General features: G+C 42.1%; 1 protein-coding gene across 1 annotated transcript in view; it reads left to right on the top strand.

Moving 5' to 3' along the window:
* The window catches only part of QRFPR (pyroglutamylated RFamide peptide receptor), a 33,211-nt gene extending 8,307 nt beyond the window's left edge, over window positions 1-24,904 (top strand). The window contains exons 2-6 of the mRNA XM_079990521.1: window positions 13,548-13,706; window positions 15,860-15,921; window positions 18,097-18,332; window positions 19,924-20,021; window positions 21,861-24,904. Of these exons, the coding sequence (XP_079846647.1) occupies window positions 13,548-13,706; window positions 15,860-15,921; window positions 18,097-18,332; window positions 19,924-20,021; window positions 21,861-22,258 (953 nt within the window). The 3' untranslated portion in view covers window positions 22,259-24,904. The remainder of the gene's footprint in view (window positions 1-13,547; window positions 13,707-15,859; window positions 15,922-18,096; window positions 18,333-19,923; window positions 20,022-21,860) is intronic.
* Window positions 24,905-25,108: the final 204 nt, after the last annotated feature.

Raw genomic sequence — 25,108 nt, 5'->3', positions numbered from 1 at the left:
CCCCATTGGACTGAGGAGAATGTTGCAAGCTCTACATGTATACTGTGTTCAGCATGAGCTCCAACCCAACTACGCTAAGACCAAGATCATGGTCTTCTCTGCCCGACCGAGACTCCATCAATGGTCGATGAACGGGATTCCCCTAGAGCAGGTTAACTGCTTTAAATATCTGGGACAAGATACGGTCAAATAGGTCTTTTCTGGCCCATAGAGACTATATAACAACTAATGCATCTAAAGCAGCCATCCAGATTAGATCTCTATATGCTAAGAATCAGGCCCAATCAGTGAAGTTAGCTTTGAGACTCTTTCAAATGAAAATCCTCCCCCTTCTTTTGGTGGGCATCTCTTTAGGTTCCCGTAGGGATTTTTTGAAACTGGATTCTATTCAAACGCAATTCCTTAGAGCCATCCTTAGGATTCCCCCCTCGGTAGCGGGTGCGGTCATGAGATTAGAGGTCGGCTGGCAAGCTCTACGGTACGTGGCCTTGAAGACGAAGCTCTGGCTATGGCTCAAGCTTTGTTTTAAACCAGTGGGTATTGCCCCCTTGATATTGAGGGATGATTTTCAATCATCGTGGGAAAGGGAGGTCATTAACGAGGTTCAATCCTGTGGATTGTCTAACCTTTACTTTGAGTCTATGACGTACAATCAAGTTAGAGATGTGATCTCCCGGAGACTGAGTGATATTGCCAGACAAGAGGACATAGCCCAGGTAAAACCTGGGATGTTCCTAGGGGACCAGATTTATCGGACCATACCAGCCCCCTACCTTGCAGAAATCCACTATGTGGAATACCGCAGACTTCTTACAGCGGCTAGATTACCGTATTTTTCGTCCTATAGGGTGCACCAGCCCATAGGACGCACCTCGTTTTTTGGGGTGGGGAATGAATAAAAAAAAATTATTCCCCCCAGCCGCGGCTGCCGCCCCAAGCCTTGCACACACCTGCCCGAAGCATGGGGCACCCTCTGGAGGGCTCCGCGTGCTTCGGGTGGCAAGCTGCCGCTCCAAGCCTTGCCCGCCCGGCGGGAGCTCCTGCCGGGCGCGCAAGGCTTGCAGACACTCGCCCGAAGCACGGGGAGCCCTCCGGAGGGCTCTGCGTGCTTCGGGTGGCAGGCTGCCGCCCCAAGCCTCGCGCCCCTGGCGGGAGTTCCTGCCGGGCACGCAAGGCTTGCAGACACTCGCCGGGGCTGCAGGCTGCTGCCAGCAAGCCTTGTGAGCCCGCAGGAACTCCCGCCGGGCTTGCAAGGCTTGAGGATAGCTTCCTGAAGCCTGGAGAGCGAGAGGGGTCGGTGAGCACCGATGCCTCTCGCTCTCCAGGCTTCAGCGAAAGCCTGCATTCGCCCCATAGGATGCACACACTTTCCCCCTTCATTTTTGGAGGGGAAAAAGTGCGTCCTATGGGGCGAAAAATATGGTAAATGTCCTTGACTCTGCGATATTGTGGGGAAGGTACAGGGGAGTACCATATGCCCAGAGAACCTGTCATTGTGCTTTCGGTGTGGTTGAGTCCACCGAACACATTCTCTTGACTTGCCCTTCTTATGCAGAGCTTAGACAAAACTTTATAGACCCACTCCTATGTCAACTTAGCTTCCTACCCGGAGAAAACCAGGTTTTATACTTGCTGAATAATGTCACTAGAGCTATACCTTTCTTGGTAGCCAAATTTCTTTTTTTAGCCTTTAAGCGTCGCAAGACCATAATTGATTGTATTGACATGGGGCTATCTGTTTAGCCCTTTTAGCGTTGGCTAGGCTCTAAAATCTTCTTGGATGTTTTAACTGTGTATTGACAAATGTATTTGTATTTTTTTTTCCTGACTGACGGTCGAATAAAAAGGTTGATTGATTGATTGACACATCTCTCCCCTCTAAGGCAGCTCCCTTCATTATACAAGCCAGTTCACAATTATCACTCTTTATGTCTCTTCCCCAGCCAAGGAAAAAAAGCCCTAATGTAGATGAACAATTTCTCTCTCTCCCCCCCCCTTTTACAACAGAAAAGCAATCTGTTGCACGAGGGACCCCAACCTTTTAAAACAAAAGAAAGACCTTCAGGAACCAAGAAAGAAATGATTTTTCTTTTTTGCCTCTTTGCCTGCACTGAGGAAAATAACCTGGCTGGGCTGGTACTAATGCCTTGCTTTCTCACAAAATAAATGTATTTTTTAAAAATAAGGAAAACTGAAGCAAGAACCTAGTGCACCCTCTCACAAAAAGGCGCACGCATCCTGCTGTTCGAGGAAATATGTGTACCAACAGGGAAGAACAAACAACCACATGATGGCTTAGGAGGGCAGTCACAAAGCTCTACGCACGTCACAGTCCATGTCTGGTGCCTCAAGGCCATGCTCCTGAAAGAGAAAACATGAGATGGTTGCTTGTGTTTAACTGCTCCCTCTACTTGGGAGGCAGGGGTCGAAGTCTACTGCTAGTCTTTTAATGGCTGCCAAGGCAGAGAAGATGGACGAAAGCCTCTCAGTAATTGGAAATGTTATTACGTGTGTCAGAAGAAAGACTAGACCATGGTTTCGGAGGTTTGAGGGTGTTCCCCCCTCCCCTGAAACTTCACAGGACTACATCCCACTTTGCCCATGAGGGGCCTCCCCTTCATATGATGTCAGGCACAGGAAAGGCAAAACTGTAGGGCTAAGTTGAAAAGGAAGAATCGAGAGCACACTCTAAACGTGTTAACCCTTCTTCCTTTCTAGCCACATTCATCTTTTTTATGTCCCATGGAGGACCTTATGGTCTTCAAACAAAAACATCTCAGAGGTCCCAGGCCACAGGGAGGTTAGGCTGGCCTCAACCAGAGCCAGGGCTTTTTCGGCTGTGGCTCCAATCTGGTGGAACGCCCTGTCACAAGAGACTAGGGCCCTGCGGGACTTGAAATCTTTCCGCAGGGCCTGCAAGACAGAGCTGTTCCACCAGGCCTTTGGCCAAGGCACAGTCTGACCCCCTCCTTTGGTAATCCTCATAGAACTCTAGCCCAATGGTTGCCATTAATTTGATTCTGAACTGATTTTAGAATGAATTGATTTTAGAATGTATTTTAATTAATTGATTGTGATTTTATGTAAACTGTGTTACTTTTACTGTTGTTAGCAGCTCTGAGCCCGGCTTTGGCTGGGGAGGGCGGGATATAAATAAAATTATTTTATTATTATTACTACTACTACTACTACTACTACTATTCATTTTGGCACCTTTTCTTGTCACTGGACTGTGACAGAGAAGGTGCCTGATTCAAAAGGTGCTAAATTACAGTTGGAAAGGAAGAGTATATCAAGGTGTGGGGTATGAAGCTTTTCTTCCTGTTTGGATACAAGCAAGTGATGTCCCTCACTTTAAGGGTCCTCTATAGGGGATTTTACTGGGACGTGGGTGGCACTGTGGTCTAAACCACAGAGCCCAGGGCTTGCCAATCAGAAGGTTGGCGGTTCAAACCCCCACGATGGGGTGAGCTCCTGTTGTTCGATCTCTTTTTTTTAATATATAATATTTTATTAAATTTTACAAAAAAAGGGTTGACAAACCAACAAAAAACAACAAATATTACAAAAAAACAAAAAGAAAAAACACATAAAAAAGCAAATTTAGCATAAAAAAACCTCTCTTTCAAATTTGTGACCTTCAAGACCTTATTTCCCTTGCTTCCACCCGCCTCCCTTTCTTGTATTCCACTTAAAAATTAATTCAGCAAGATCATTTACCTGTTGTTCGATCTCAGCTCCTGCCAACCTAGCAGTTCGAAAGCATGTCAAAGTGCAAGTAGATAAATAGGTACTGCTCTGGTGGGAAGGTAAACGGCGTTTCCGTGTGCTGCTCTGGTTCACCAGAAGCGGTTTAGTCATGCTGGCCACATGACCCGAAAGCTGTATACCAGCTCCCTTGGCCAGTAAAGCGAGATGAGCGCCGCAACCCCAGAGTAGTCTGCGACTGGACCTAACTGACGGGAGTCCCTTTACCTTTACCTATATGGGATTTTACAGAACTTGCCTTCACAGTGGCTTGGTTAAAGTGTAACACCAAACTATGGTTTGGTTCTTTGTGAAGAGTTATTCCCTCATTACTTCCCTTGCGCGCTCCAATTTAATCTGTCACTTTGAACTAGGGGGCAAAGTGTAACTTGCCTAGTTCAGATGTAATGGCAAATGATGGTTTGTGCTAACCATCATTTGCCCCAAACCATGATTGCAAACCCAGTTCAAACTACTAAACTAGAATTGAGAAGAGAAATTGGCACTGTGCTCGTTAATGTAATACCAAATCATGCTTTGGTGTTGTGTCTGAAAAAAACCCATGAGAGAGAACAAAGCCTATTTTTTTAATCATCATGTATGGAATACAGTACTGTCTCAATTGCTATACAGTAAAAAATGTTGGAGAGAAAAAAGCAGCTTTATTCTTAAAAATCAGAACCTGGTATCTTATTAGTCTCTTTGTGCTTAAAGACATCTTCTTTCAGTGATTCCACAGCTGATGCTTCTCAGAGGAACTAAATATTATTCTCAGCAACTGTAGCTCAAAGATTGCTTGTGCCTTTTACCCTCCAAAATAAGAGCTAAGCCCCCAAAGTGCCTTAAACACTGCAACCATTTATAAAAGCAAATGCCTCTGGTGTGTTTATGCATATCTAAGATGATCTGAAGGCAATTTAAGCATTGTGAGAAGTGAATTGACTTTCAAAATCAAAGTTGTCTTTGAAATAAGCTGCTGCTTATCTCTGTTTACTATATTGGGGGAAAGCTTAAATTGTATTTCTATGGTTGCTTTCAAATGCCCGCTACAGTAATTGCTATGAGCAGTGTATATAACAATGTTTAGCTGGTGATCTAGCATGAGGTTGAACACCAGATATCGCCCAGCCCTACTTATAAGCCTGATGGCACAGCCTGTCTCTATTTGTTTGATGCAAGGAACTTCAGGAAACTATTATTGTCTGAAAAGCAGGATAAAGGCATGGTAAATAAATCTGTGAAGAATTTGTAGCATTTTCCTGTGAACAACAAGAATAATCGTTGGCATCTGTCTGTCTCTCAGGAAGAGTGCACCTGACAGTTTGGGTCAAACCGTCAGAGTGTTACAGTGCCTGCTGTGGCTGTATGGGACCAATATGGGAGAGTCATGCTTTATCGCAGTGGGGTAAATGTTGCCAGCCTTCATGCTGTGTTTGAAGATGTCTTTGCAATGCAGTGTTCGAGCGCCAACAGGCCTAGTGCCTGAAGCCAGTTCCCCACAAAATATATCCTTGGGGATCCGCTGAGCAGAAATGTGTACATACTGGGAATATGGGCTTGGGAGAACACGTCTTTATTTTAGACTCTGTCATGCCATTTGATACCGAAAATCTTCCTGACACAATGTATATGGAAGGTGTTGAGGTGTTGCTCCTGGCAATTGTAAGTTGCCAACAACTCACTTCCATAAAGCAGCGTGCTCAACACACAAGCCAGGTAGACCTTCATCTTGGTATTGGATGTTAGCATCACATTCTCCCATACCCTTTTGGAGAGGTGAGCCATTGCCATTGCTGCCTTGCCAATACATCTGTCCAGTTCAGCATCATTGGAAAGGTTGGTGCTATGTTGGAGGCCAGGTAGACAAAAATGTCTTCCACCTTAAGCATGTGGTCAGCAGTTCCGATGCATGGAGTGCTGGCAATACTGTGACTGAGGATAATGGTCTTCATCAGGTTGATGGTGAGGTTGAGCTCCATGCAGGCTTAGGAAAAATGGTTGATAATACTATGCCAATTCCACAGACTGAAGTAGTTGAGTGGGCATATAAGTGATCTCACAGGTAAACTGGATCCAAGTTGTATACTTGGCCTGGTAGCAAATTGGCAACCAGTGCAGATCTTTCGCCGTAAGTGCTATATGCTGATAGGGTCTCACTCCTGTCAGCAATGATGCTGACTATGTCATTGTGTTGAAAGGTTTTGCATTAGATAATGAATTTTTAAAAGGTTTATACATAATAATAAGTAAAAGTAAAATATAATCAGGTTTTGATCTGTGGGTTCCGTCTTTTTAATGCAATTTTATTTACTTCTGATGGGGACTTGCTATATACCAGTTACCAATCTTGATTGAAATATCTTCGGGTGATTTGTCAGAGGTTCTCTCCCTCTGCCTAGCTTCATTATTTTATAACAGAGCGGCATTGTTAAACGCTTAACGTTTATTGACTTATATTTACAATGGGAGAGTTCAAAAATATGTCATATACAGATGGATAATTGGCTTGGCTTGCTCTGAAGTCAGGTGATAAAACAAATGTTGCTCCAGTTACGTTTAATGAGCTGTAAATGCCATCCATTACACATCAGATGGGATGGGTGGCTGAGTGACTCATCAAAGTTGAACAGCAAGGGCTTAATGAATTATACGTTTTTACTATTATTAAAATTTTTCTTGGTTTAGAAAAGTACATGCCTTGTCTCTTTTCTCAAGTTGTACAGTCTTCTCTACAGAGCAGTTACATTTGTTATGAGACATTAGCATTGAGTATAGCATAAGGTCAGGAAGAAGGGGGGGAAGGAGGGGTGGTGGTGAAATTTATATTTTTTGCAGTGTACGTGGGGGGTTTTGCGTCAGCGGCAGGTTCTCGTTCTATTCGCTTGTTATGTTTCTGTTTGGGAGACCAGGATATGGTTGGTTGTCTGTGGTTGGCTGCAATGGGGTTTGTTTTCCTTTGGGGGTGGAGGACTTGTTGGGTCATGTAAGCCAGATTGATTTGTATGCTGTTGGTGGGTTCTTGTTGTTGTCTTGTTGGGCTGTGTATGTGATAAAGGGGAGCTATATTGGGGTGAGGCATCTTCTTCTATTTGTCCCTGTGTCAGTTTTGTTTTATTGGTTAGCTTTTCTAGTAAGACTGTTTCCCATATGATTTGATACCACTGGTTAATGTTCACCCCTGACAGGTCTCTCCAGTGTCTGGCTATGAGGCTTCTGGCTGCTGAGAGTAGGTGGGTTATAAGCTCTGTATAATGTGAGTGGTCATTATGATCTTGGAAGATGTTCAGTAGGGCCAGTTCTGGGGTGAGTTCTAATACCTATTAAGTTATTTTGCATATTTCTTGTAGGACTGCTGTCCAGAAGGGTTGGGTTTTGGGGCATTTCCACCTCATGTGGAGATATGTGCCTGTGGAGGTGCAGTCACTCCAACATTTTGGTGAGGTTCTTGGGCATATCAGTGCCAGTTTCCATGGTGTTAAGTACCACCTGTGGGTGAGTTTCAGAGTGAGTTCCCTTATCTTGGCTGAGATGGATTTAAAGGGAGGTTTAGACCACATTCTAAGTAGGTCTTTAGTTTTCGCCTAAAGTTGGGCCAAATGCATTTTCTTAAAATGCAAGTCCAGGGAGAAAGTGAAGGAAAGCTAAACCAGACAGCTCTGTGAAGCTCATAACAAGGAGGCAAAGTTTATCATTAAAGCTGTACTGAGGTAAAATTAATAGTCTTCTTGCTTTTTTTTATTTGGGGTATTTCTACCCTGCCTACTGACCAAAGTTCTTGACCGATAATTAAAATTCATAAGATAGACAATAGTGCAGTGGTCAGGGCTAGACGTACCTGGAAATGCCAGGAATCAAACCTTTTATATGTGAGACATGTGCTCTATGCTGAATTATGCCAGAGCTGGAGGTGTCACCTCATCTTGCCTGCCTTTATATACTTTAAAGTCCCATGCTCAGACTACATTTTAAGCCATTTTAGGTATTTCTTTGTAACTGAATTACCATTTTAAGCCTGTTTGAACAAAGCTACTGTATCTGTTATTCTTCAACAAGTATTCCGAGTGAGTAAATGTTATGTTTATCTTTTTTAATACTTTTTGTGTGATTATTGTTTTAACGGGGGGAAGGGGGAAATACCAGGAAAAAATCCAGTCTGCCTTAAAGCATTCTGTCTTATGTAATAGTAGTGCTCTGCCCATATCTTTCAATCATAAAATGTTCATAGTTATGCAATAGAACAGTCCTTTTAATCAAATACGTTAAAGTACAGTGCTCTGAGCTTGGGGTCTTTTTTTCCTTGTAGAAAATGATGGTGGGTTTTGAATTGTACAAACACAAGGGTGAAAACAGATATTTAGAGACAAAGAATCCAAAAGTGTTCTAAGTATAAGCTTGTCATGCTAGCTTTTGTATTTCTTGCTGAGAGGTTATTTTAATTCATGATTTCTGTTGAAAAACACTGCCGGTTTGAAAGGTGTACTTTACTTAAGTTTGGATGCTTGGCTGAAATTGCAGTACTTTGAGCCAGCTTACAATTTTTGTCAAAACAACTTCTATGATAGAGAGACCACAATTCTGTTGCTAGGCAATTTGGGGTATCAGAATGCTAACTTTCTTATTAGATCCTCTGCTACAAAATTGTATGCAACCAAGTGGCCTTTCATGTCTTGTCAGGTTTCTTTTGTCTGCATCCTAGAAGCTCAATCATGCTGAATTAGAGAAAAACTGCATCAGATTTATTACCTCAGAAAGGTGAAGAATGATGTCACTCCATTGACAGTATGAAGAAGAAGAAAAGATAAAATTGTGGAATGTAGAGTTTGAACTTTTTTTGGGGGGGGGAGGGGAAGTAAAGGCTAATTGTCTCCCTGAGGAAGAGCAGCTGCAGTCCTAAACATGCTTACTTGGGTGTGTAACCCATTGAACCTAATGGCATTCATGTCTGAGTAAGTAAGCATAGGATTACAACAATATATTTGGACCCTGACAGGAGCAAGGACTGCTTCATGCTAATAAAATCCTACATTATTCTTAGGGTTATAAAACTTGAGGCAAAAAAACGAGTGTGCAATATATGATAATTTAGGGATATGCAATTGAAATGTTCAAGCTGGCTGAAGCACAGAAGGCACAAGAGGAGAATTCTGCAAAGTGGCTGGATTGAAGTGCGCAAAATGTTTTGATATTTATTTTATTGGATTTAGCATCACTTTCCACCATGTGCTGCTACTGTCATGCTGACAGGTTCAAACCCATAAAGATGTCTGAGGAAAGAGAAGGGCGGAGGAAATGAGTTAGAAGGATCTTCAGACTTTCTGCATAGCTACTCCACAAAGACAGTTGCACACAGAAGATGAAGGAGCCCTACAAACTCTTTTAGTGACAATAAGAGCAAGTATGAACTAGCCAAATTTACTTATCTTCATTTCAATGAAATGCCGAGCCAAACTGTAGCATGTGTGCAACTTCTGCTTTGTGGCTACTGAAAGCTTGGAGGGATTTAACCAACTTGGGTGGCTTTCAGAGAGGATTAGACAAATTAATGGAGGATAAGGCTATTAATAGCTGCTAGCCACAATGTTCTCCCTCCACTGTGAGAGACAGTTTGCCAGTTGATGGGAGAACATCTGGTTGGCTACTTTCAGAAATCCATGGGCATCTGGTTGGTCACTTTGACAGTAGAATGCTTTTTAGATCCATCACTGGGGTTCTTCTGTTTTGTTTGTTCTTATCTCACAATTTTTCCAAAGAGCTCACCCCAGTAGACATGGTTTTCACTTTCATTTAATCCTCATTGCAACCCTGGGATATCAATTAGGCTAAAACGCAGTTCATTTGCATTATTTAGTTTAATGGGAAAAGGATGTAATCAATCCAAATGAAGAGGCATGATAAATGATAAAAGCTGAGAGAGGGGCTTTTTTTAATTAAAAAAAGTAGTTCTGAATTGTTACATCAGCACAGTAGAAAAAAGGAAACCAGTTATTTTTCCATAAAATTTACACACCACTTAGATTGAGGTTTTTTACAAAGTGGTTTGCAAAAGATAAAACAGAAAAATCAAGAGAAAAGAAATAAAAAAATTACAATTTATGTAAATACCTGAAAAGAGGAGGAGGAAGAAGAACATTAGGATGTTAATTTTTGTCCTCCTTGTGAAACACTTGCTTTAGATCATAATAAACCATATCCCCACTCCTCTCCTTTGTGTGTCCTTATCCTCAGCTGTGGTGTTTACTTATTTTATTCACCTTATATACTTTCCTTATGCAAAAATACTAGAATGGTTTACAGTTTAAAAATTTAAAATAAGCTGATGTAGTCCAGATGGAGAAGAAAGCCCTAAATACAGGCTCATAAGCCTCATTGCGCCATGCTGCTAATCCGCATAGTTGAGATAAAAAATGCAAAAAGGAATCCTGCTCACCTTCTACGGTATGCTCCCAAGTGCAGTGCTCAGGGCACACTTAGAATCCCAATTAGCATTCCATTTTGTGTGTGCAAAAGCACCCCCTCCCCCACTGCTTGATGTTAAAGGTCCGACTCAGAGGTCCACCCCTTCAATGGCTCTCTTTGAATCCCTTTGACTCCCTCAGCTCAATCCTGCAGGCAGTGGTCTGGAGGCAGACAGCTGAGCTGGACTCTGTCGCCTTTGGGAATTTGTTATTGCTCACTCTTGACCCAGAAGTCTACCCTGCACTTGCTTTCTTCTGCCCTGCTGGCAAAACGGTGAGGTTGCATAGCCAAGCAGCTGAAGATTCTTCTCACCATGCTGCACTTTGCCTCCCAGATCGTCAACTTGCAAGCAGTTTTCCCAGGAGCCTGCCCCCCCCCCCCTTAGGATCTTGCCAGAAAACACACACTTGGCCATTCTGAACATCACAACGGTCCTTTGTGTTAATGTTTCTGCTTGTTTGTGTGATTTCTGAATAGCGCACCAAACTTTTGTGTGGACCTGAAGTCCAGTTTCAGCATGTGATGAACCCCGTCTTGAGTTTTTTTCTTTCTAGTTTTGACAAAATGCTGTTGCCTCCCAGAAAAGGAATGAAAGCAAAGTCCTGTAAAAGAACATTGGTAGGTTTGCCAACTAGAGATACAGTGGAGCTGAGGTTTTCCCATGCATGTATGAAAGAGATCCAGACGTTCTCTGGAGTTCACGCATCTCAATGCAAGGGAGATCTTTGGGTGTCACATTAGAGTAGAAATGGGAGAAAGGGAGCTGTGTGTTCCTTGCACCACATGCGCTGTTGTCTTGATCTGTTGCGACATCCATCACCAAGGGAAGGTGATGGCCCAAGCAAGATGGAAATTGGCAGGCCCAGAGTTCTGGACCAGACTGGATTGGAAGCTTAAGGAAAGGCATTGTCAGGACCTTGGACAAGGGCCAAGGGGCCTGGTTACAGCCCAGTTTGCTTCCTGCAGTTGGAGCACAAAAAGGAAGTTGTCTCAGCAGCATTTTAGAGTGGCTGGCAGAGCATTATAATATGGGCTATGCAGTCAAGATGAAAGCCACCCCCTGCATCGTATATCCAGTTAAATAGCTGGTGTCCCTTTTCTGCAGCTGCTGGCTTCTTTTAGGCAGTGAGGCTACAAGGGGTAGGGCTTCTATAAGGGAAGTTCTTCAGGGGTTTCCTGGTCCTCCAAAAAGTCTAGTTATTCACTGAAGTCTGGCGGCAGTCATGCCTCCTCAGGGTCCAGGGGGCTTCATTTTCAATGTATCCACCGGGGAAGAAACATGGTGTGGATCTGTTTCATTCTCCTTGGGGCTACTATTGTAAGAGGACTCCACATCTGAGGGTTCTTGGCTGTGGCTTTGTAAAATCTATTAAGTGTCTTTAGGATTTCAATGCAAACACAAAATTGTAGCCTTGAAGCTCTTGTGCATGGAAAACTACCTTACCCTAGTACAATGTAACTAAATATTCTAAGCCTACTTTTCTGCTTTTGTTTGTATTAAAGCTTTTTGAATTTCATGTTTTTCTAAATAAAGCTAAGAATGTGCTCTTTAAAAACTAAACTGAGAGTTGTTGCTGGGAATTGTTTAGCACAACGAAGAGCATGTTCTACCTAGTAAAATGAATTCAACATGCTTCGACTGAAAGCTACAGCATTAAAGCTTTTAGCATTTCTTCTGGGTAATATATAAAGGTGGCAAGGCTTTATGTATTTAATTCATGTACGCTAATTATATTTCATGGAATTTAGCAAGGCTTTCAAAAGAACTGAAGAGCCAGCATTCTGGAAGGCAAATAAAGCTTTGGTAGATTACATTTACGTGATGTTTTTAAAGAATATTTCCATTTTTAACCATCAAGACTAAAGTAGAAATGGCTCTCAAAACAGGACTGAAAGTGCTTCTGAAGGACAGCTATACAGAAAGTTTTGTAGTTAACCACAAATAGCCCAACTATCATTCCATACAGACAGAGACCCTCTTCCTCTTCCTTCTAGGTCCTTCAACTACATTTGAGTTTAACCTCTTCCATTCCAAGTTGATTCCTGATTCCCTCTTCCTAATTCAACACAGATGAATTCAGAGGCAGCCTGAATAAGGAACTGAATTTTGGGCACCACTCTGCTCTACACCTTGACTCATATCTTGCCCACTACCAACCAGCCTGTGCATTCTGAGGTTCTGCCCATAACAGAGGCTGGACTGGATGGGTGATGACGCAATAAAGGGCATTCTTGGTAGTGGCCCCCTGCCTATGGAGCTCCCAAGTGACAGTCTGTCTGCCACAACCATAGCAATATTTAATACAGGATGAGAAACCAATGACTCTCCATATGATCCTGAACTCCAGACACCCATCATCCCAGCCAAGTCATCCATGGCCATTAGCCATACTGACTGAGGCTAATGGGGGGTAGAGTCCCAAAAAATCTGCAGGGTCATGGGTTCCCCATAGCCAATTTAGGGAAAGGTTAAAATAATTTTTCTTTGGCTAGGTGTTTGGCCCATGATGTAATTATTTTTTGGAGTGCAGTCCTACAGATACTATCACTGATAGCAAATCTCTTTGAAGACTGTTCCAAGTTGCAGAGGCATATGACTAAATGTGGAGCAAGGTTATCATCATCGTCAGAGTTCAAGATTTAGGAATTGGTTCCACTCACAATCCATGTTGCATTGCTAAAACATTACCTGCTTCAAGAACAAACAAGCAGGAAGTCAACAGGAAGATAATAAGGTTTATAAGCTCATAAGAAAAAGCCTGCTAGATAAAGCCAGAGGTCCACGTGGTCCAGCATTCTATTTCCACTTTGGCCAACTATATACCTACGTGATGCCTATCATGGGTGCAATAGCCTTCCCTAGCTCATAGTCTCCTGAAATTGCTATTCAACAGCATATTATCTGTGATTCTAAATAATAGCATTTCAGTACAGTGGTACCTCGGGTTAAGTACTTAATTCATTCCGGAGGTCCGTTCTTAACCTGAAACTGTTCTTAACCTGAAGCACCACTTTAGCTAATGGGGCCTCCTGCTGCTGCCACGCCGCAGGAGCACGATTTCTGTTCTCATCCTGAAGCAAAGTTCTTAACCTGAAGCATTATTTCTGGGTTAGCGGAGTCTGTAATTTGAAGCGTATGTAACCTGAAGCGTATGTAACCTGAGGTACCACTGTACTCTAATAGATCCTCTCAGGGCACTTCGGGTTACAAAATATCCTTCTGGGCACAAGGCACTGAATGAAAATATGTATATTGCCTCCATTGGTGTATTTTGTTCTGTGGTATAGTATAGATAATGAGACCCTGTTGATGACTTGCTTTGTTTGTTTCAATCCTTTATTAGGTGCTTTTGCTTGCAAGATGGTGCCTTTTGTTCAATCCACTGCAATAGTTACTGAGATTCTTACAATGACCTGCATTGCGGTAGAAAGGCATAACGGGATCGTCCACCCTCTTAAGATGAAATGGCAGTACACCAACCGAAGAGCATACACAATGCTTGGTAAGGTCCTGGGTGACTTTGGTATTGCACGACATAGCATGTTGCTAGTGATTTCTCACTTTTGATATGTCCGCTATAGAGCAGTGGTGAGGAACCTTGGGATCTCCAGATGTTGGACCTGACCTTTGGCCATGCGGGTTGCAACTGATTTGAGTTGCAGTTCAACAACATCTGGAGGGATGCAGCTGCTATCAGAGAAAATTAGTTTTTTTTAAAGAATATTAAAGAAAAACCCACTTTGTATGCATTCAGATTAAAACCCCTCCCTCACTCCAAACATACATACAGAATCAAATGGAACTAGTTGTTTAATATATTTGTATATGGTCTACTCTGCCTTTCAGTAACTGTTCTTCTAAGGTAGCCTACAACAATTTTAGCATACAAGATACAAAAAGATCACAATCTTAAAAAATCAGGTTGATAAAAAACCCAAGAAGAAACTGGAGCAATAACAACACAATGATAATGGTGAAATGCAAAAACAAATGGGTTCATTGCTTGACTGAAAGCCAAGAGAGAGGGAGCCAACTGGGCCTTCTTATGGAAGGGCCTTCCATAAAATGGCACTACTGTTGAAGGTCCTGCCGTGTGTCCTTCCTCTGAAGGAAAAGGAACAGGGAACAGCCTGTAATGGGTAGTCAGACTAATGGGAGGAAATGCAACTTCACATGGACCCTGCTAAAGCTCTAGTAATATTTTATAAACAGGCCAAGTGCAAAAAACCCTCTTTGGACAAGCTACATTTTTGCAGCCTCTTCAGCTAATGTTCACTGTAAAAATGACCTAGTCCCATTTGATTCCCAATGTAAGATTGCTTTCTCTCCCCCTCCCTGCCTCTCTCTCTGCCGCTCTGTCTGTTGGTGGTGATAAACCCGTAGGAGGACAAAAATGTTTTGTTGATGCATTAAAATATCCGTTTTGTTTGTGCATGAGCTGTACTAGGACTTCTTCCTTCCTGAAACCCTCATGACCTGACTTTTATATGCGCAGAATTATTGAAAAAGCACTCACAGTGCATCCTTTGAAACAAGATAGTTGGCAGAATGCCTCGAGAGCCTCTGTTGCATCCAACACACGAGATTTACCCTAGATGCCCATATGCATGCTTTGTGGGCTGATACCTTTCAGAACAAAACTGAATGTGACTCTGTCTCAATACTCACTGACTGGGGTGGGAGAAGAGTCCCAGATTCACTCAGGCGTTGACATTGTTGGGTAACTGCTGATGCCCACACCTCTGCAGGAGCCCTCTGCTGAACTCCACAGCTCCTGGCCCCGCTCTCCTTTTTGCAAATGTGGCTTGTTCACCACCCTTCTATGAGCATGTGATTGGTGACAACCATGAGAAGATGGAGAAATGCCCTCTCCTTTTCTTAGGTTCTCTCTCTGGGCAGTTGTGAGGATTGCTCCAGAAAAAGAAGGCAGCTGAAAGGGCAGAGGTGGCAATTCTAATCAGAGAGGGCACCTACTAATCAGAGAGGGCACCTAAGCCCCCTGGCAAACCTGGAGATGGCACTGAATTCACTTTCAAATTTCTCCCTTCCCAGTACTGGTCCATTTTGTGATTTGGACATGTAAAATTCCATATAAGATAAAGGTAAAGGAGCCCTGGATGGTTAAGTCCAGTCAAAGGCAACTATGGGGTGTGGCACTCATCTTATTTTCAGGCCGAGGGAGCCAGCTTTTGTCCACAGACAGCTTTCCATGTCATGTGGCCAGCATGACTAAACCGCATGACATATTTATCTACTTGCACTGGTATGCTTTCGAACTGCTAGGTTGGTGGGAGTTGGGACAGAGCAACGGGAGCTCACCCTGTTGTGCGGATTCAAACAGCTGACCTTCCGATTAGCAAGCCCAGTGCCACCTGCATCCCTTGAAAATATACTTTATTCTTAAAAACGAAAACAAAAGAACTTGTAGCTCATTGCTCTGAATTCAGCTCCAGGGCAAAATTCATCTCACAATTAGTCCTAATTCTAACTGCCTTCCTCATGCTTGCTGTAATATCTTGTCCAAATACTCCATATGGCCACATCACCAACTAATATAAAAATGCTAATTGCTCGCTCTAATTTCCTGTTTTTTCTCTTTAAAACCAGCAATTACATCATCATTATTGTTATTGTTATTATTGTTATTATTTTCAGGCATAGTCTGGCTGTTGGCAGCTATCGTTGGGTCACCCATGTGGCACGTACAGCGCCTGGAGGTATGGTTTGTTGCATTGTGCAATTATATCTTTATAGGTCAGTTTTGCATTGAGTTTCAGCATGAATAAGGCTAGTCTTCAGGAGATAAATATTATGTGCTGTAGAAAAATGTACAAAGACAAGTACAGGCTGCGACGGCACAATAGCACTTTCCCCCCTGGCGCCGTTGGGCCTGCCCTCACTTAAATATAATGCACCCAACTCACAGAACACCATTTCCAATTCCTACAAACTACCCCGGATTATCTTGTGGGGGTCTTGTGTGAGGGAAAACTTAATAATTTGGAGTCTCAGGCAGGATTTGATCAAATAAACAAGAGAGATTTTATTTAACAAAGGAAGTTTATGGCACAAAGTGGGTAAAACATAGGATAATGTTATTTCACTTCAGTTCTTTCTCAGTTGTTGCACAGCTGTTGCCGCTTAATACTTTGGTTCTTAAACCTGTCAGTACTTCCTGTTAGTTACACACCTGTTAGACAGCCCTACTCCTGAGGTACTCCAAGTAACAGACCCAAGGGATCTCCACACCCCCTTAACTGATTTGGGAGTCTTCTCTTTTTGTAGAAGAACCTCTCCCTTCCTGATTGGAATGAGTCCTAAGTAGACTGCATCCTCATAGCTTCTACTTCTCCTGGCTCAGCCTCCCAGTTAATTGCTGGCCTATTACACTTACAGGACACCATACACTGTCCTTCACCCTAAGCTCAGAGACTTCTTTCTCTAGCTTGTGATATATTCCTCAGAGTGGATGTTTCTACCCAGAACCAATTCTGTCTCCTCTCACTCCCTATCTCCCAACCTGACTCCTGACCTATCTCCCAACCTCTATCCCAACCTCCCAAAACTGTCTCTCCAAATCCTCTCCTTTTCAACCCCCTCTCCTGGAACCCCGACTAATCAGAGGTTGCCATTCATTAACCGTTTGCTGGCAGGGGAAAAGAAAAAAAAACACTTGGGGACCCAACCTGCCCAGCGAAACAAACTTTTCCGTCACACAGGCATTTAAATAGTGACCTTAGAAATGAGTATGGACCCAAGCAAATAAGGCTTGTTTCTGTCGAAGAACAACTGGTTTTAGCAATTGTTAGCTCTCTTGGAAAGTACTGTTTGCATGGTAAACCAATGTGAGATCAGAACTGTGCTGAGTTGCCCTGTCCAGATATCACATGCACTGACCAGCTTTGCTCCTTGGCATCTCTGTGTACATTGTGGACAGCTGTGTGTGTGTAGCATTGGTCTTATGTGTGCATTATACTCCTAAATAGGGTGATAGTCTGTCCTAATTGTTAGAGCAGAAAATATATGCAGTGGTACCTCGGGTTACAAATGCTTCAGGTTACAAACCCTTCAGGTTACAGACTCCACTAACCTGGAAGTAGTACCTCAGGTTAAGAACTTTACTTCAGGATGAGAACAGAAATTGCATGGTGGCGGCGCGGCAGCAGCAGGAGGCTCCATTAGCTAAAGTGGTACCTCAGGTTAAGAACAATTTCAGGTTAAGTATGGACCTCCGGAACGAATTAAGTTCTTAACCAGAGGTACCACTGTATTTACAAAGCAGCTTGTGCGATGAACTTTAAAAATAATTTTTCACTGACCTGCCATTGTGTCTGGGTCAGATACTTGGTTTAAGTCTTTCTGTAGTACCGTAGTTTACTGCTTCTGGCCCTAGATTATAAATTCAGAGAGCATTCATGCTGTTCCTTTTTAAAGTGTACCTTGTGTTTTGCCATGGCTTTCCTTGTTGTTTCATGGACCTTGCTGTTTTATCCTACAGTAAACAGATGGCAGATATTCATATATTTGATTGCTGTATTTTAAATATGGTTGTGTTTAAAATAGTTGTACAACCCATCCCTGATTTAGCTCAATTGGTTTGATCAGAAATGCATGTCTGCTGTGTGGGTTGCAGATTGCTCTGTGGTAGAACAGTTTTGCGTACATAATATCCCAGGTTCCCTCTCTGCTTGATACCCTAAAGTGCTAGCCTAAATGACCCAGTGGCCACCCCTGAGTCAGGGCAAGTCAATCCATACAGATTTTACACAGCCAGCACTTAAACCTCTGCTCATTTTTGATGAAAAATATGCACCTTTTCCTTTCCTTGTCAATAGGCTAGGAGTAAGTTCTCTTTTCTGTATTGAGTTTGACTTCAACTTAATTTGTTTCAGAATAAATATGACTTCCTTTACGATAAAGTGTACGTTTGCTGCCTGGAAGAATGGGCCAGTCCTGTCCACCAGAAGATATATGCTACTTTCATTTTGGCTATTCTCTTCCTGCTCCCAATGATACTGATGCTTTTGCTCTACAGCAAGATTGGCTATGAGCTTTGGATTAAGAAAAGAGTTGGAGATGCTTCTGTTCTGCAAACTATTCATGGGAACGAAATGTCCAAAATAGCAAGGTTTGTATAGTCTGTCTTCATGCACACGAAATCTCATACCAAGAACTAACTTAGTTGGTCTTTAAGGTGCTACTGGAAGGAATTTTTTTATTTTGTTTTCCAAAATGTATGTAACTTTATTTTATTGGAGTCTATAAAGGAAATCTGTGACTCCCCAGCTTTCTTGAATTCTTTGAGAGTGTCAATGATCACCTGTAGACAGAGGTTATCTATCAGACCAGTTATAATTCAGGCCCAAATTACATGTTACAAACAAATGTTTGTTATGAAGGATCAGAAATGTTTGGCTCATCTCTCCCACTCTGCCCCCCTTTTCTATTTTACATACACTCCTGGATTATATCATTCTCAGATGGTGGGGGAGATATGTTACCTTTTTACCCCATTCAGAATGAAGATCCAGATGTTGAGATCAAAAGATAAACCTAGCAACTTTGCAACCAAAGTTCAGTCCTCAGCAGCAGTATTTGAATGTGTTTTAATGAGTTGTTAATTATTAATCTTAGTATTATGCTTTTACTATTTGTGTTTATTTATATCATGGTGTATTATTTATGATGATGAAGTCTATATGTTTGTTCTTCAAAATCCCAAGCGCCTTTGGAGGAAAGGCGATTTAAAAATATTTTAAGCAAACAAACAACAAGGGCAGTTCCAGCCCTTCTCCGTTAACTTCTCCCCCCAACAGCTGCATGAATGTTACCCCGCAGCTGTGAAAAATTACCAACAAAACAAAGTCCTAACAACAGGTTTTAGGGTTTTTAGAAATTAATTTTATTATTTCTATAGCACTTAGTCCCACTTTTTAAAAAGCATTTTTGACGTGGGAGCCACTTCAGTGCAGCTCATTTCACTTGGGTAACATGGGAAGAGTCTATGCTGCAGTTTCTTCCTGTGCTAATGTTGACCCAGTTTCCACCAAGGGTGGCATCAGGTGTGGGGATTATTGCATTGTTTTCGTGGTTCTAAAGCTCACAGTCCCTTTTATATTGCATTATCTGGTGGGTTCTCACACTCATACAGTATGTGAGAAAATAAAGAAAAATGCTTTATATCAGATGAACTGGATAGCTCATTTGGTTAGGGCATGGTGCTAATACTGGTGAGGTTGCAGGTTCGATTCCCATATGAGACAGTTGCGTATTCCTGCATTGCTGTGGGTTCACTAGATGATCCTCAGGATCCCTTCCAGTTCTGATTCTATGAACTTGTTTGCAGAACTGTGTACATTGGTCAAAGCTGCATACCAAAAAAATGTTCATATTAGGAGAAATGCTGAAGAATTTCAGTGTTGTTGTTGTTTTAAAATCACAAATCGCTGCAGAAAGGTGGAGAACTGAATTTAAGATTGGGAAAATGGGAAACTGAGAGGACGGAAAGTGACAGATCCTTCCACCTTAGCTGCAGGCAGAGGTCTTCCCCAGCACCTACTGCCTAAGAACATTTAGCTGGAGATGTCAACCTGGAGCCTTCTGTAGAGAAAGCATGTGATTTACTACGGAGCTCTGGTCCTTCCCTATCACCTGCATGCCCCCCCTCCCCATCACCAGGAGTCATAAATTTGCAGTACAAGCTCTCTTTCCTCTTTCAGGAAGAAGAAGCGAGCAATCATCATGATGGTAACTGTTGTGGTTTTATTCACCATCTGCTGGGCTCCTTTTCATGTGATGCACATGATGATAGAATACAGTGAGTAGCTTTTTCTTTTGAAATTGCAGTAGCTGGTTTTGTGATCAAGGTGGCCAGTAAGTAAAACCCCACAAAACTCAAAAGTTTTTATGGCATGACCATATAAAATGCCCAGCACATATATACAGTGGTACCTCGGGTTACATACGCTTCAAGTTACATATGCTTCAGGTTACAGACTCCGCTAACCCAGAAATATCACCTCAGGTTAAGAACTTTGCTTCAGGATGAGAATAGAAATCACGCAGCGGCAGCAAGAGGCCCCATTAGCTAAAGTGGTGCTTCAGGTTAAGAACAGTTTCAGGTTAAGAATGGACCTCCAGAACGAAATAAGTTCTCAACCCGAGGTACCACTGTATTTCACTAAAGGTCCATAGCAGTGGTTCTCAACCTTTTTCGGCCATGCCCCACCTAAGCATCTCTAAAATCCTGATGCCCCCCACCCATGACATATAATTCTTATTATTCAAAAAATGAACTCCTATTCACGTGGAGGAAGCCTAAAAGGCCATTAACTGTTAATAACACATTTTTGAATTGCCCCCCTTAAAAATCAAATTGCCTCCCTGTGGGGCATGTGCCTGTTGGCAACCACAGGTCTGCAGGAACACTGAAAAGAAAGAATTAATCTATCATAATTGGAATAATAATAATAATAATAATAATAATAATAATAATAATAATAATTTATTATTTATACCCTGCCCATCTGGCTGAGTTTGGTTTAAAAAAAGATGCCTTAATACATTTTACCATTTATAAAATTCAGCTATCCAGTACCGTTTTAAGGTAGTGACTCTTTGCTTTTTTGTGTTTCATTTAGTCTCCTTCCTACACCTTTCTTTCCTTTGTAGGTTTTTTTATATCAGCCATCTCCTTTTATTCTAGTTATCTGAATTGCTTCTTGAATGCCTTTCTCTCTCCCCCCCCCCCCCCGATCTTGAATTATAGCGCACTCTCTCAGCTAAATTTTGTCCTTGAAGTAAACGAACAAACCATGGGAGTTCACTGTTGTCAAGAATTATGGCACTTGATTTGAAAATGTGAAATATAGATGTTTGAAGGTTTTTTATGATATTGTTATTGATTTTGAAGAGAAAAACATTATATACTCTTATAGAATAAAAGCTAAGTGAATGCCATGGTGCGATGGTATAGGGCTTCATTGTAGAGTCATCTATAGATGTTCTTAATTCTCAAATGTTCCATAATTCAGGTCCCCAAAGAGGACCTGAAAGCCTCTCTTTTGAGGCTTGGAGGGTTGGTCTGAAGACTTGGAACTGGCTCATTTTCCCTCAGACCAAAGTTGCCTTGGATTCAGGTAAAAGTAAAGGTAAAGGGACCCCTGACCATTAGGTCCAGTTGTGGCCGACTCTGGCGTTGCCGCACTCATCTCGCTTTATTGGCCGAGGGAGCCAGCGTGCACCTTCCGGGTCATGTGGCCAGCATGACTAAGCCGCTTCTGGCGAACCAAAGCAGCGCCCGGAAACGCTGTTTACCTTCCCGCCGGAGCGGTACCTATTTATCTACTTGCACTTTGACGTGCTTTCAAACTGCTAGGTTGGCAGGAGCAGGGACTGAGCAACGGGAGCTCACCCTGTCGTGGGGATTCGAACCGCCAACCTTCTGATTGGCAAATCCTAGGCTCTGTGGTTTAACCCACAGCACCACCCACAGAGCCAACCTGAATATCTCCAAGGTGGCGGCATTCTCACATCAGACTTATGCCTCATCTGAGGCAAGTTCTCATCTTAGCACTTAATGTACTGTATCATCAAATTACCATGTAATGCTTACCAACACGAAGCCAGTTCTTAATGGGTGTTTTCTTCTCTCCAGGTAATTTTGAAAGGGAGTATGATGACGTCACCATTAAGATGATCTTTGGCATAGTTCAGATCATTGGATTTTCCAATTCCATTTGCAACCCCATTGTGTACGCCTTTATGAATGAGAACTTCAAGAAAAACTTCCTCGCTGCCCTTTGCTTTTGCATTATAAAGGAAAACCTGTCCCCATCCAGGCGACGTGGAAACTTAGGGATTACAATGAAGCAGCAGAAGGATGAAGGCTGCAGGAGACAACCCAACTCCTCGGGGGAGAACAGAAAAGAAGCATTCAGCGAAGGGAACATTGAAGTAAAACTCTGTGATCAGTCCTTTGCCAAAAGGAATTCCAGAAGGCACCTTGCTTTGTTTACCTCTGAACTCAATGGACATGCTTCACTGGGACACTAGCATTATGGACATCTCACTGGACCCTTGATACTTGAGAATTCTTGCATCATATCCTAGGCCTGGCCAGTCTGAAGGCTTCGTGAAAATAGTCAACAAAGCAGGCTTTGGCTTCTTCAGTTGTCAGCTCAAGCTGCTGATCTCAGGGACCATAGAATCACAGAATCTTAGAGCTGGAAGAGACCCTGAGGATCATTTAGTGCAACCCCCTGCAATTCAGGAATATGCAGCTGTCCCGTATGGGGATCGAACCTGCAACCTTGGCATTATCAGCACCATTCTGTAACCAACTGAGCTAACCATGAGCCCTTTAAGTCTGGATTTGGTGTGTGCCTTTTCATGGCACTAGTCTGGGCCTGACACTGAGCTAAGAACAAATCTAGCCTATTCACCGACCTTTTGAAAATTAGCACAGTAGAGGTATTAATTCCTACTGGACTACGTGATGGTGCAGCATTTTCTTCTTTTCTTCAATTCCTTCTCCCATTCCTTTGTTATGCTTCCTGGAGACTGAGGTGGAAGCTCTTTCTTTTCTTTTCTATCTGTTCTTCTTCAATCTAAGAACAACAATCTGCTTAATTGCAAGGCAAATTGCTTTGGCTTAGTTAACCTTGAAAATGGCATCCTCACCAGTGGTATTTGAGGATTATTTGCGTGCATTTGAAGTAGACAATTGTAAACAAATTGCACTATTTGATTTTGCCTAAAATTGAAGGATCTTCACAGCAGTGCAGTGGTTTAATGCTCTGTTTTGTTACTTGTTACTAGTGTTCTTTTTTAGAGATAGGGTTGTGTTTAACTAACTTATTCTCAGGGTAGACCCACTGAAATTAATTGACCTAGGTTTGTCATGCCCATTGATTTCAGTGGGTCTACTCTGAGTAAAAGTTAGTTGAGTACAAGCCAGTTTCTCCAAAACCTGGCTTATAGTGGAATATTTTTTATAACTGCATGCAGTTTTGCTAAAGGAAGTCTGTTTTCCTTTATATAAAATGTTCTGTTGCCTTCAAATTATTGGCCAAATAATCAAATAGTACAACAAAATAACCTGTAATTAGTTTTGCACTCATTCAGTGTACAAGGCCAATATTTTTTTAGCAAAGTTGTGATTACAAATACAATGTGACATTTAATTTATGAAGACATTTTAATGCTGTTGCCTTTTAAAATGATTATATACTGTCACCTCTCTCGCTTCATCATGCCCTTAAGCCCAACTTTTATTCATAATACTTTCCCACCCCCATTACTCTTTAATTCAAATAACAGCCCTTCAAAACACTGTGCATTTGATGCATTTTCAAATGCTGGTAATTTCTACTGTATATGCATTAAAAGTGGACTATTTCCATTTATCTGATTATGCACCACATTTTTAAAGTGTCTAAAACTGAACAAGGATCTTCCCCATGGGCCACTATATTACATATGATCCAACTTCTAGAATTCTCTTTGAAAATGTGGATTCCTCCAAAAAGGGCACCCTCAAGACATCAGTATTTCCCTCATTTTTAGGTATAATTTGCAGGACTGGATCACTCAATGGCTATATTATGGAGCCGCTATTATCATTCCACATCATGCTTTAAAATTTTATTCACGGCAGAGATTGCCTAAGCAACTGTGAGTGGTGACACCTGTTTGAGCACTAAACTTGAAGATCTGGATTTGCATCACAGCTCTGAGATGAATTCACTTGTCCTTGCCCAGCAGTTTCAATACATGCCATGACAGGAACTACGTGCCCATTTAAAAGTGGAACAGTGTTTTCAGAGCTGCATTTAGGTACCTCTTAAAAAAGGCGCACACACTGTGTGCTTGCGTCACTGCAGCAAACACTTATACTGAGAAAAACATAGTGATTTATGTGGATAGGGACATGACCCCCGCTCTGCTGCCTAGAAAACCATTTCTTTTCATTCCAGTACTCTCTTATCATGGGACTAGAGTAAATGGGGATTACAGAGGGAAAAGCTGCTTTCCCCTGTCCTTTCACCACTCACTGAGCATTGTCTGCAAAAGTGAGTTGGTTGGATGTATCTGTGTGTGGTATTTTACCTGTGCAATTAGTAGTTACAGACTGGTGACATTGTCAGAATTGCAGGAGAATCTGAGTAGCTATGAATGCTATGGGAGACTCTCAGTTTCTGCATCTTATCATCCTTTCAGTATTATCAGTTGAGATGCTTGCAATTAAGGCTTAGAATATGGACAGGCTTGCCATATTTGCAGGAACAGTAACAAATAGTCGCCAAATAGGAAATTTGCCTCACAGAAGTGCAATGATGCGGATTGTTCGCTTATGTTTTTTGTGTACATTAGTGATTCTACATTATTTTTTAAAAAACTGCTTGATAAAATCTGCATGTGCCTGTGGTACTATCCCTGTTCTTTGACAAAAGCATATAAGATTCTTATTTTGGCCGAGAATGTTGGCTTATCTTTAACTTGCACCCACAGTATACTTTTTATGGGTTCCGTTTATGGAAACCATGGTTTTTCAGTTTCCTAGAGGAGGGCACTGTGAGGTCTAACTACATATTGCTTTGCACAGTTCTAAGAGTATCAGTTGAAAGATCAACTAAATAGAAAAATGTGTTGCATCAGAATGATGGTATTTCCCGTAACTGGATGTTTACAAATAGGTTTTTTTAAAAAAGGGGGGAGGGCAAATTCCATGATAGAAGTTAATAGTAAAAGGACTGGAAATCAATCTATCGGTATCCTAATGCTCCCAGGGAAATGGGATTAGGATTGCAGCTTTAATATGCTTCCTGCTGTGAATTTTAAGCACTAACAGAATGCACTATTGATCATTGTTTTTCTCACGTGGAAATAAGTGGTCTCTTTTGT

Source organism: Podarcis cretensis (genome assembly GCF_951804945.1).
Source record: "Podarcis cretensis genome assembly, chromosome: 9".
Classification (NCBI taxonomy): Eukaryota; Metazoa; Chordata; class Lepidosauria; order Squamata; family Lacertidae; genus Podarcis; species Podarcis cretensis.
This window is presented reverse-complemented; position numbering and strand designations above follow the sequence as displayed.